Here is a 13,950-nt window from a genome sequence, read left to right as displayed (position 1 = left end):
CTCCTTTTACGAGACAAGTAAGTCTCATAAAAGGCTTAGGTACCTATTGCTTTACAACAAGCTTAAGGAGTAAGTCTTGACTGGGAGCCTTCTGCTTGAGACATTAGTAACTAACATATAGTAAACTCTCAATACATTTTTCCTGAAAGATGATTTGCATTCGACGCTACAAAAATATGAGTTAAAATCAACCTTCGAGTTGCTTAGGAACTTGTTGCACAGTAGTGGATGGAGAGAGATGAGATATATAAAAGGAAATTTTATATAATACTGTAATTGATAAAGTAGGAGGGATATGCCCAAATTACAGTGAGAGCACTGAGAAGGGAATATGTCCTAACCTGAGGGCTTAGAGAATGCAGAGATGAGCCTGAAGGAAGTAAAGGTTAAAACTGGTCTACTATGTGATCCCTAGTACAAGTAACATAACTGATAAGGCCAGGGGAATAGAAAAGCATATTGATTTAATTTATACTGCTGATAACATTATTATGGAAGAAGTTAAGTTAGTAAAATGTTTGTAATATTGACCGATGGTTTGTACTCATAAAACTGTGCTTTCACTCATAATAATACAACTTTCCCCCATTGCTTGCATATTCCACTTCATCATTAGTTGAGTATGTAAATTTGGTTTTAAATTTAGTTTTCAAAAGCAAGAATTCATAAAAATATTATAACCATAGAATAAAATATTATAGAGCCACTAAAAGTCTTTTTTTTTCTTTTTAAGATTATTTGATGACATGGTTGTCATGCTCATAGTATGTTGTTGGGTGTAAGGGTTAGGTTATAGACTAGAAAATGTATTGTTATCTGAGTTTTATTAAAACAGTATACATGTGTGTATCCTTGTGTGTGTGTGTGTGCATGCTTGCACTTACGTGAGTGAGAAAAAAGTCTGGAAAGAAATGCACGAGATGTCCCCTATAGTTGTTTTGGGGCAGCTTTCAGGTTTTCTATAGTGAACATGTTAAGTCAGAGATCAATAAATATTATTTTTCAAATAAGATTGAATTTTCAGAATAGTGTAATTTTTGATAAAAAGTAAAAAATGAAAAGTAGGGTTTTAAGTTTTAATTTATTGTTTAAATTAATAAAAAGATTAAGTTGTATAGCGGCTAATTTATTGGAGTACATTAATGCCAAGCAGCCTTTATAAAAGTCTTGACAAACATAGTACAAAAACAGTAAAAAAATAAATAAATAAAAACATTATTTTTCTCACTAAAGTTTCAATATCTTTTTCCCCTTAGGGTCGTCTCTTTTATACCTGCGATGGACCCAGAGCTGACCGATGTAAATTTTTCAAGTGGCTTGAAGAAGTGACCCCAGGATATTTAACACAGGAAAAATCTCTACCTAGCATGGTTTTAAATGATATAAAAAGTATTGGCTTGTACTTAAGAAGTCAAAAGATACCCCTCTATGAGGAATGCCAGCTTTTGGTGAGGTATGTTTTATGGTGCCAAGTAATTGCCTCTAATTATATCAGAAAATAGTAACCTCACAGAATTATGATCAGTTTTCAAAGAGATTGAGATAGGAAGAATATCTAAAAGATAGAGTACCTCATTTTTTGTGACTATAAAATGGGAATAATTCCCTAAAGCTATTTTTGGCCCCCTCTAAACATTGAGCAGTGCCAGCAATATCAGGATTACTGGCGGGAATGCCATTTTTCTAACCATTTTTACATATAATCATAATTCTAAGGGAAACCCTATCAAACAAATCACAAGAATAATTTTTATCAGCACAGGATAATACATATTGGTCATTCACAAGCCTGAACTACATAGTTTATAGGATGATAGAATGCTACTTTTTCGAAACATGTCTTACAAAAGTTGGATTACCCGAAAAGTAAATATAATGAGCATTTGCATGGTAATTTAATAATAACAGCATTTATTGGGAGCTTGTACATGCCAGGCACTCTTCTAAGCACTTTGCATGTATTTCATTTAATCATCATAATTTATAAGAAATGGTAATATGATAATTTATTATTCTATTTTTACAGTTATAGAAACTGAAGTACCCTGTCTTTTAGATACTATTCCTATCTCAATCTCTTTTAAAACTAATGATGTTTCTGTGAGGCTTGCTATTTTCTTCCTTTGACACAGTGTATTTTTATTGTGTATATATGTATGAAAGTATATAAACATACACATTCCCTGGTTCTTTCCTCTTCATACTGTATTTTAAAGATTTTTTTAAAAAATTTGTACCTTCAAACTTCCAGTTATAAAATTAATAAGTCCTGCAGATGTAATGTATAGCATGGTGACTATAGTTAATATTACTTTACTGTATATTTGAAAACTGGTGAGAGAGTAAGAGCTCATTACAAGAAAAAATTTTTATTTGAAAAAAATTTTATACACGCAATGAGTTCTTCAGTGCTTTTTTAAAAAATTCAATTTATTTAAAAATAAAAACAGTTCACCCATTTTCTTCACAAGAAAAAACTTTGTGTGGCAATGGATGTTAACCAGACTTATGCTGATAATTTCACAGTATATACATATATCAAATCATTATGTTGTACACCTGAAACTAATATAATGTTATATGTCAGTTATATCTCAATTAAAAAAGAAATCATACCTTAATATTCAAATTCACTTTTGTCTTTTACTCATTTTGCAGAAAAGGGTTTGATTTTCAAAGAAAAAAGTATGGTAAACTAAAGAAGTTTACTACTGTAGATCCTGAATTTTATAATGAACCTAAGAGCAAACTTTATCTTAAGCTGAGTCGGAAGGAAAGTTCTTCGACTTACAGCAAAGGTAAGTTGATCTGATTATGTTGTGGCTGAGTCTAGCCTTGTATCTCAGTTACATACAGCCCTGTAAATTCTTTATATTAAAGAGATTTTTAAGAGTACAGTTTCATAGTACATATTGTGAATTATTGTATAATAAATTAGACCATTTCTAAAAAGCATATTTTATTTTATTCCCCCCACCCCTAAAAAGCATATTTTAAATTTTAGTTTTTTTAAAAGCTTTATTATAGGCTACCAAAAACTGTTTAATTTTGGTTAAAGAGTCACACCAAGTTCTTGGCATCATAAGTATACTGAATGAACTGTACCCTGAACCTAATATAAAAAATAAGCTGAAAATGTAATGAGTTTAGTGATACTTCTGTCATTGCTGCACAATATGACAACATTGGACCCCAAATTTTGTATATTTGGAAATAAAATCCTTAAAAATTTTTTTCTTTTTTTGGCTGCGTTGGGTCTTTGTTGCTGCGCACGGGCTTTCTGTAGTTGCAGCGAGCGGGGGCTACTCTTCATTGCAGTGTGCAGGCTTCTCATTGCGGTGGCTTCTCTTGTTGCAGAGCATGGGCTCTAGGTGCGCAGGCTCCAGTAGTTGTGGCACGCGGGCTCAGTAGTTGTGGCGCACGGGCTTAGTTGCTCCGCGGCATGTGGGATCTTCCTGGACTGGGGCTCGAACCCTTGTCCCCTGCACTGGCAGGCGGATTCTTAACCACCGTGCCACCAGAGAAGTCCCTAAGTTGGGTTAATTTTTATCTTTGCTTTCATGACCTACTCTTGTCATTGATCCTAACCTAACTTGCTTTTGTTATTTGATTAGTTATTTTAAATGATATAAGAAACTTTGAATCAACAAAGCAAAGCTAAATCTAGTACCTTATAGCTACCTACATTTTTTTTTTAATACATTTATTTATTTATTTATTTTTGGCTGCGTTGGGTCTTAGTTGCAGTGCGCGGGCTTCTCACTGTGGTGGCTTCTCTTGTTGCGGAGCACGGGCTCTAGGCTCATGGGCTCAGTAGTTGTGGCAAACGGGCTTAGTTGCTCTGCAGCATATGGGATCTTCCTGGACCAGGGCTCGAACCTGTGTCCCCTGCATTGGCAGGTGGATTCTTAGCCACTGTGCCACCAGGGAAGCCCGGAATGTAGTTTTCTTTAAACAACAAGTTTTTTCCTTCATACTCATAATGGGTCAAATAATATGTGATTAAGTTATATAATTATAATAGCAAATACAACTAGTATAAATAAGTTTTAGAACAAATGCAGTTGACTCTTTGTAAGTGTAAACTCCACTGAGGGTAGAAGTAGTGCATAGATATTCTGGAAAGCAGCCTACTAGCTATGAGTGCTCAGTGTACTATGGAGAAGAAAGGAGAACGTTAATTAATCTGGAACATATGCTAAGTGGAAGTCAGTTAAGAGAACTTTATTCTATCCACGGATTGCCAACTTTATTTGAGCATAGAAACCTTTACATGGTGGAGCATCTTTTTAGACTAATATTCTACCTTGGGAAAATCAAATGTAGCTATAAGATAAAAGTGAGTTAGATGTTGTCTTTGCTTTATTTACAGTGTTTTTTTTAAAAAAAATAATTATAAAGTAACTTTAAAAACATTAAACTAATTGAGTTAAAAACATGGAAATGAAATGTTATGTGTTTGGGTGTCTGGGTGGAATCTTGTTGGTGATAATAACCAAGTTTGGTTTTTTGAGAAATAATATAGGACTAAGCATCAAAGAAATCCAAGGTAGCTTTGGATGGAGCATAGTTCTGAATCCTTTAAAAGTGTTTGTCGTTTCAGATGATCTTTGGGTGGTTTCAAAAACCCTAGACTTTGAATTGGATACTTTTATTGCATGTAGTACTTTCTTTGGTCCATCATCTATCAATGAGGTAGAGCTACTACCTTTGAAAGGTTATTTCCCTTCGAATTGGCCCACTAACAGTAAGTATTATTATGCCCATATTAATTTGTATTAAAAAAGAATGAAAGACATGTGATGCACTGTGAGCTAGAATGCTAACTTTGTGTGGGATTGTTTGATTAAAGCCAACAAAAAGCATCCACCTCTACTTCCTATTATTGTGTACAGTATTCTTGAAATGTGTATGAAAGTTGAACATCTAAATATTTCTGCAGCTCAAGTCCTAGAGGGCTAACAATATAATAAAATCTTGACCCTTCACTTAAGTATTTTGTTAAAGTTGAATTTTACATGGTATATACCCAATTTCTAAAAATATAAATATTAAACATATAAATAAGAATTTTCTTAAATAATTTCTTACATCAAATTCCAGTTCTTGATTTATTTAATCCTCTTGGTTTATTATTCTAGTAGTGTACATTTAGTAAACAGATCATTTATTTTTACATTGAGAAGTCTTGTAGATTTTGCAAGAGATTTCGTGAGCAGTTGAGCAGGAGCGTATGAGTTTCATTTGAGGCTATTTTATCATCTGCCTTGAGAAATTCTTAATAAGACAGTAGGCTATGAGCCTTACTTTTCTTTTAATAAAGGAGGCTGTAGTAAGCTGAGCCCTATCCGGTTCTATGGATCTGTATACTTCTCTATACATCTTGATCTCTGGAGTAATTTCTGATGGTCGAATTTGGTCCATATCTAATTAAGACACAGCATTTAACGACCCATTTCAAATATTTCATAGACATTTTTCACTTGATTTTTTTTCTTTTAGAACTGAATAAACCTAGTCAACCAGCTTGAGTTCAATAAGAGCCTAATTAAGTGAACATTTGTCATTTTTTGAATGCATAGTTTCATATTTGTTGCAGTTGTTTCCTCACCAATAACAGCATTCTAATTTTCTGCTTTCCATATATTCCTATAAAATAATTGAGGAAGAAATGCAAGAAAATGTTAAAAAATTCCACAAACACTACTATACAATGTATGCTGACTAAATCGAACTGGCTGTTAAGCAGTGTCACCACACCCTAACTCAGAACAGTTATTCTTATTCATTAACTGACATATGGAAGTCCAAATTTGGTGTAAGTTATGCAATTTATAAAGTATGAATGAGCAGGTAGTATAGTAGTTTAATGGATAAAAGGACCTCTGCATGTACTTAAGCATTTATTTTATGTTGTGTGATTAATTCAGTAGCTGAACTCTGAGTTATGTGTACATTTAATAGATTTTTTTAATGGTTCATTTCATTTACATTAATGTTAATTTTCTGCATTCTGTCTACAGCAGTGGTCCATGCATTATTGGTTTGTAATGCTAGCACAGAGCTGACCACTTTGAAAAATATTCAGGACAACTTTAATCCAGCTACTCTACCTCTAACACAGTACCTGTTAACAATGTAAGTCATTATTTACCTTTGGGTCATTGGTATTAAAAAATGATGACTAATTGTAAATATGAAAATGTAATAAAAGTACATTACATAAATTTTTGCCAACAAAGTGTTAATTTTCTTTCAGGGATTATGAGGTTACTGTTTGTCAGTGGTTCAAAAGAAAAAGGGGAATACACATCATTTCCCAACAATCCACCCATTCATCTATCTGTTTATTTATTTATTGTGGTAGAGTCTAGTAAGGGTTACTGCAAATTTTTTTCCTTTGTCAAGGAATAATTTCCTAAGGATCTTTTGAGTGTTTTTATTTATTTATTTATCTGTACTTTTATGCTACAAATTATTTAACATTTAAAACATTTAAAATTATGTAACATTTTACAGCTTGAATCCAGTATATATATTGATACTAATTTTATTCTTGACATAACCTATATCTCATTTTTAATTTCTCAAGCACCATGCCCCTTTTTTAAAAATTGGGAGCGACATTATATTGAATTCACTAAAATGATAGAAAAAGTCTAGTTTGTAATTTGTAATATTATGATCTAACTTGTGGTATTTCATTTTTTTCACCATAATAAAGTCCTAGGTAAGAAAAATAAATATCCTTATCCATTATGTCATTTATCTCCTTTGAAAGGAATGCAGTCTTTTTTTTTTTTTAATTTATTTGTTTTATTTATTTTATTTTTGGCTGCTTTGGGTCTTTATTGCTGTGCACGGGCTTTCTCTAGTTGTGTGAGCGGGGGCTACTCTTTGTTGCGGTGTGCAGGCTTCTCATTGTGGTGGCTTCTCTTTTTGCAGAGCATGGGCTCTAGGCACGCGGGCTTCAGTGGTTGTTGCTCACGGGCTCAGTGGTTGTGGCTCACGGGCTCTAGAGCGCAGGCTCAGTAGTTGTGGTGCACGGGCTTAGTTGCTCCGCGGCATGTGGGATCTTCCCATACCAGGGCTCGAACCCTTGTCCCCTGCATTGGCAGGTGGATTCTTAACCACCGCGCCACCAGCGAAGCCCAGGAATTCAGTCTTAATAGAAATAGAAATTAAACCAGTTTATTGCAGTTTTACCTTAAATGGAGGCTATATTAATTACCTAAGTCAGTTTTGTTTAATAGAACATGGGCTTTAAGTCAGTATACAACTTATTAGCTATGTGCTTTGGGGGAAAAATGTTAATATTTCTGTACCTCTATTTGGGATAATTAACTACTTAGTATTGTTGTGAAGATTGCATCAAGTAACATGTAAAATGCTTAGTATAATGCCAGCACATAGTAGGTTTTCAACAAATGTTAGTTCTCTTCCACCCTCCTCCAAATTGGGGTATATGTTCATTTGTGTCTCCAAAAAAATGTCCGCTGTGATGCTTATAAAGTGAAGGCTAAGTTATGACTAGGTCTGCTCACCTATTTCAAAAGCCCCTCATTTAAAAACATTTTCATTTGCTTAGGTCTTCATCAACTACAGTGAGCAACAAGAGAGTCAATAAGAGAAAATTTATCCCACCAGCCTTCTCGAATATCAACACAAAATTTGAACTACTCAGTACAGGAGCAACATTGCAGCTAGCTAGTGAGTTAATTCAGGCACACAAGTTAAACAAGGATCAAGCTACAGCTCTAATTCAGATAGCTCAAATGATGGCATCACGTGAAAGTGTTGAAGAAGTGAAGGAACTGGGAATTCATACCCTCCCTATCACGATCATACATGGTAAGAAGCAAGAAAAGAAAACGGTTCTAGTAACTACATTGTCATATAAGCTTTTGTAACTCAGTCTGCTCACTTGTAATTTCCTAGTCAGACAAGATTCCAGAATAACTCTACATTTTTCAAATCTGGACCCATTTTAGTAAACTATTAGATGAGAGCAGAACTGACCACCCTAAAAGGGAGAATAGGCAGCATATGTGATGAATGGGTAGCATTATACTCTCGTTATCAAAGTATCCAGATTTGATCTAGACATCTACGTGTTGTTCTCTATTCATTAATTCCTAGTCAGCTCACCCTTCATCCTTCATAGTAGCTATTCCAAACCTTCATCCTTCTCATAATCCCATCCTTGCCCCTGCCCCACTCTCTCTCTCCGAAATTGATTTTGCTTCTAAAATAGGAAATGGAGGTCATAACAGAAACTCCCTTCAATGTCCTGCCTGCCTTTTCCAACTTACCTAAGTATGGACCTATTCTTACTCTTCTGGTTCTGTCTCAGTGAAGGAGCTTTACTTTCTCCTCTTCAGAGCTACTACTTTTATCTGGAATCTGTTCCCTCTTTAACTCATTTCCTCTCACAGACCTTTTCCCTGAAGCTGATCCTACTTTTCGTCGTATTTTGAGGATTTGCTTCACATCCACTCTGTTGACCAAGCTAGACACTTGGAAGTCATCCTAGATTATTTTTCTCCCTAGATTAAGTGACTTTCTCTTAATCCTCCTCCATCTCTCTTACTGTTTCTCTCCCCTCATCAGATCAGTCACTGAGATGTCCCTTCTAGTTTGTACCTACTTTTCATATTGATTCTCTCCTCGCCAACTCATTAGCACCTCCTCAATCCAAACCTTCATCATGCCTCCATATAGCCTAGTTGGTGAGACTACTCTGTAAAATGGGATTTGATAATAGCATCTGTCTCATAGGTTTGGAGGATTAAATGAGTTAACATAAGTAAAGGGCTTAGAGTGGTGTCTGGCACATGGGAGGCACTTAGTAAAGTTAGCACGTATTATTGTTATGATCATCTCACACAGCTTTCTAATTGATCTACCTTTAGTTTTACCTTTCTTCATATTTTCACTCAAGTAGTTTTTCTAAAAAAAAAATATGATTTAGTTCCATTACTTAAAATCCTTCGTTGATTTCCCCTGGTCTTTAAGATAAAATTCAAACTTTTAGCCATAGCAAGCAGAACTCTTGTGATTTATCCCCTTGCCTACCTTGTCAGACAGCCTCATGTCTTGCCTGTTTGCTGTAGGCTGTATGGAAATACTTGTCAGCTATGTGCTTTGTCATGCCTCTGCCTAGAATGACCCTCTCTTTAACAGGATATCTTATCCTGGAAGATTTAGTTCTGCTACTCTTTTTATTTTTAGGAAGCATTCCCATCTCCACCAAAGCAGAGAGATGTTCTTTCTCTGATACCAACAATGTTACTTACCATATTGTTTTATCATTGTTCTTTGCTTGTCTATCTTCCTAAGTAGACTATGGTCTCATTAAATATGGAGGTCTTTTGAATAGTTATCTATGTATTTATCCCTTGTCCTAATTAAGCACATAGTGAGCACTCAGTTAATATTTTTTAATAAATTTCTTAAATGAAGGAGAGAGAGAAATGGATGAACTATTTCTTGTGCTTTTCAGAAATTTATTTATGACATTGCCTTTATTTTTTTCCCTTTCAAAATAATTAGGTGTTTTTGGAGCAGGAAAGAGTTATTTGCTGGCAGTGGTGATTTTGTTTTTTGTGCAGCTATTTGAAAAGAGTGAAGCTCTTACAGTTGGAAATGCAAGACCATGGAAACTTTTGATTTCTTCTTCTACTAATGTAGCTGTTGACAGAGTACTTCTTGGGTAGGTATCACAGGTGTATTTCAGTACCTAACGTTTTAGGTTACTGTTGAGAGAGGTAGATCACCATAGGCCCTGAGCGTCCATGCGCATTTTTGCTGGGTATGCCAGACATGCAAGGCCTTTAGCTCTGACTCAAGAACCAGCATCCATGAAACAGTAACAGGCTAACTTATCAGTTGCTCGTGTAAAAATTTGAGTCCAGCCCAGAACGTGTATTGTTGGGGGAGGAATCTACCGTGCAAGGCCCTGACCACTCTTACTCAGCACATTTCTTAGGGTTGTGTTTGCAGTGAGCAACCTTGACTGATGAGGTAGTATCTCCCTCCAGGACAAAGAGCAGGGTTACTTACTGCTTGTTATAAAAATAGTGGATTCCCAAGCTCAGTGTTCCTTTCCTACAGCTCAATCCACTGCAGTGCAGGCATCCATCTGGATTCTCTGTGTCTCCTCATAGGACATGGGGACCAAGGGAAACCACAGTAGATGTGTTGGTGCCTATGCTGCTTCTGTGCCATAAGTAAAAGTCCTTTGTCTCTGACCCAGGAGCTTTGAGTGGTTACCTTGGAAGTAGGCTAAAACCGCAAAACCAAGTCGTGGGTTATTCTCTTATCCACCTGCCTATATGAACAAATAATAGTAAAATAGCTGAACAGTTTGATTAAATTATGTTTTTGGTTTCAATAAGAGGGATCTACCTTTAGTTTTACCTTTATCCCATCCCTGTACCAAAATTGTCAGGTTTTGTATTTGATTTTATCCTACTTACAGACTAATAAGTTAGCCTGTTGCTGTTTCATGGAAAGCAATAGCACAGTCTGTTTTACAGGTGTAAAATTTTTGTGTAAATTTTATTAAAAATTGGGACTTCCCTGGCGGTCCAGTGGTTAAGACTCGGCGCTTCCACTGCATGGGGCACGGGTTCGATCCCTGGTTAGGGAACTAAGATTCTTCATGCCGCAGCACGGCCAAAAAAAAAAGCAAAGAAAGTATTACGTAATGTTTTACCAATATTCCAATGTTTAATGATCTGAATATCACATAAATGATAAAGTTTGATTAGGAGAAATAATCCGTTATTTATAAGTGTAGACTTTTTAAAATTAACTTTTATAATTACATAAGTTAATGCTTATGGCAGAAAATATGCAGACAATACAGATAATATTTTATTATATTTCTTTACAGACTTTTAATACATATACACACACTCATTTTGTTTTCCAAACTTAGTATTCAACAGTATATATTGTTTTGTGTCCTGCTTTTTTTTACTCAGTGATTATTTCTCTATGGTATTAAAGCTTAGAAACCAAAATTTTTCATAGCTCTATTAAATGCAATGATTTTCTTATACAATAAACAATTTTTGATCAGTAAGTTCTTACCAGATTTTTGCCATTATAAATAATATTGCAGCCAAGTTCCTTAAACATAAATCTTGGTCTCCATTTCTGATTCTTTCCTGAAGAAAAAGTCCTAGGCCTAGAATAAAAGATATGAACATTTTTAAGCTTCTTAATATACTTTGCAAGATTGCCCTCCAGGAAGGTTCTACCTGTGTGTACTCTTTCTTCTGAGTAATCTAAAACAGTGGCTGAGGACATTTTCTGATTCAAGATAATGACAAGTTATCTGGAGATTAAACAGCAAAGAACTTTAGATTGCTTAGCCTAAGATTAAAATTTAACTGTAGACTGTTAGAAAAGAAAAATCAAGAAGCTAGAAGAGTAAGTACTAACTACTGAAAAGTAACAGAAAACACGTAGAAGAGATTCTTTAGTGCTTAAGCCTCTGATGAGGAGCTGAGGAATGTGAATCTGCATTTAGGATCTATACCTCAACTGCATGTAAGCTGGACCCATACATTTCTTCACACTGAACTGACAGTTAGCTGTGCACTTGGATAATGCATTTCAATGGCAATGGACAGAATAGGACAAAGAGTTTCTTAAGAAGAAATAAAACATTTTTGCCCCATGGTATGAGGATACTATACTCTCTATTATAGAATTAATGCAAACTTACATTGAAAAAAAAATGTAAACTAGTTTTTCAGGCTGAAAAATAGCTGACTATTCTCCAAGATGAAAACTATGAAAAAATGCAAAAATTGAAGTCTATTCATGTACTGACATTAAATAAACTGCTTCAAAATTATTTAGGAAAACTGTGTTTGGAGAGCTATAGTTTCTTTAGTTTTCCAGCTCTTTATTTCCCATTTGAGGTGGTAGATGTTTTAGCAGTCTGGATGTTCAGTGAGCTCCTGCTCTGTTCCTAGCATAGAGCTAGAGCTATAAGATATATAAGTGGGAAAAAGACTGGACGATTAACCAAGATGGCGGAGTAGAAGGACGTGCTGTCACTCCCTCTTGCGAGAGCACCAGAATCACAACTGACTGCTGGACCATCATTGACAGGAAGACCCTGGACTTCACCAAGGAGGATACCCCACGTCCAAGGACAGAGGAGAAGCCACAGTGAGACGGTAGGAGGGGCGCAAGCAGAGTAAAATCAAACCCCGTAACTGCTGGGTGGGTGACTCACAGACTGGCGAACACTTATACCACAGAAGTCCACCCACTGGAGTAAAGGTTCTGAGCCCCACGTCAGGCTTCCCAACCTGGGGGTCAGGCAACGGGAGGAGGAATTCCTAGAGAATCAGACTTTGAAGCCTAGTGGGAGTTGGATTGCAGGACTTTGACGGGACTGGGGGAAACAGAGACCCCACTCTTGGAGGGCACACACAAAGTAATGTGTGCATCAGGACCCAGGGGAAGGAGCAGTGAGCCTGGGGGAGACTGAACCAGACCTACCTGCTGGTGTTGGGGGGTCTCCTGCAGAGGCGAGTGGTGGCTCTGTTTCACCGTGGGGATAAGGACACTGGCAGCAGAGGTTCTGGGAAGTTCTCCTTGGCGTGAGCCCTCCCAGAGTCTGCCATTAACCCCACCAAAGAGCACGGGTAGGCTCCAGTGTTGGGTTGCCTCAGGCAAAACAGCCAACAGGGAGGGAACCCAGCCCCACCCATCAACAGTCAAGTGGATTAAGGTTTTACTGAGCTCTGACCGCCACAGCAACAGGGAGGGAACCCAGCCCCACCCATCAACAGTCAAGTGGATTAAGGTTTTACTGAGCTCTGACCGCCACAGCAACAGTCAGCTCTACCCACCACCAGAGCCTCCCATCAAGCCTCTTAGATAGCCTCAACCACCAGAGGGCAGACAACAGAAGCAAGAAAAACTATAATCCTGCAGCCTGTGGACCAAAAACCACAGTTACAGAAAGATAGAGAAGATGAAAAGGCAGAGGGCTATGTACCAGATGAAGGAACAAGAAAAAACCCCAGAAAAACAACTAAATGAAGTGGAGATAGGCAACCTTCCAGAAAAAGAATTCAGAATAATGATAGTGAAGATGATCCAGGACCTTGGAATAAGAATGGAGGCAAAGATTGAGAAGATGCAAGAAATGATTAACAAAGACCTAGAAGAATTAAAGAACAAACAAACAGAGATGACCAATACAATAACTGAAATGAAAACTACACTAGAAGGAATCAATAGCAGAATAACTGAGGCAGAAGAACGGATAAGTGACCTGGAAGACAGAATGATGGAATTCACTGCTGTGGAACAGACTAAAGAAAAAAGAATGAAAAGAAATGAAGACAGCCTAAGAGACCTCTGGGATAACATTAAACGCAACAACATTCGCATTATAGGGGTCCCAGAAGGAGAAGAGAGAGAGAAAGGACCAGAGAAAATATTTGAAGAGATTATAGTCGAAAACTTCCCTAACATGGGAAAGGAAATAGCCACCCAAGTCCAGGAAGCGCAGAGAGTCCCATACAGGATAAACCCAAGGAGAAACACGCCGAGACACATAGTAATCAAAGTGGCAAAAATTAAAGACAAAGAAAAGTTATTGAAAGCAGCAAGGGAAAAACGACAAATAACATACAAGGGAACTCCCATAAGGTTAACAGCTGATTTCTCAGCAGAAACTCTGCAAGCCAGAAGGGAGTGGCATGATATACTTAAAGTGATGAAAGGGAAGAACCTACAACCAAGATTACTCTACCCGGCAAGGATCTCATTTAGATTTGATGGAGAAATCAAAAGCTTTACAGACAAGCAAAAGCTAAGAGAATTCAGCACCACCAAACCAGCTCTACAACAAATGCTAAAGGAACTTCTCTAAGTGGGAAACACAAGAGAAGAAAAGGACCTACAAAAACAAAC

At 36.5% G+C, this 13,950-nt stretch overlaps 1 protein-coding gene across 1 annotated transcript in view; it reads left to right on the top strand.

Moving 5' to 3' along the window:
• Positions 1 to 13,950, top strand: part of ZGRF1 (zinc finger GRF-type containing 1) — an 82,297-nt gene that overhangs the window by 54,489 nt on the left and 13,858 nt on the right. The window contains exons 15-20 of the mRNA XM_059924223.1: positions 1,257 to 1,453; positions 2,659 to 2,798; positions 4,604 to 4,747; positions 6,024 to 6,138; positions 7,589 to 7,851; positions 9,553 to 9,712. Of these exons, the coding sequence (XP_059780206.1) occupies positions 1,257 to 1,453; positions 2,659 to 2,798; positions 4,604 to 4,747; positions 6,024 to 6,138; positions 7,589 to 7,851; positions 9,553 to 9,712 (1,019 nt within the window). The remainder of the gene's footprint in view (positions 1 to 1,256; positions 1,454 to 2,658; positions 2,799 to 4,603; positions 4,748 to 6,023; positions 6,139 to 7,588; positions 7,852 to 9,552; positions 9,713 to 13,950) is intronic.

The sequence above is a fragment of the Balaenoptera ricei genome, chromosome 5, assembly GCF_028023285.1.
Source record: "Balaenoptera ricei isolate mBalRic1 chromosome 5, mBalRic1.hap2, whole genome shotgun sequence".
Lineage (NCBI taxonomy): Eukaryota > Metazoa > Chordata > Mammalia > Artiodactyla > Balaenopteridae > Balaenoptera > Balaenoptera ricei.
Note: the sequence above shows the minus strand (reverse complement) of the source record. Positions and strands in the feature narration are given on the sequence as shown.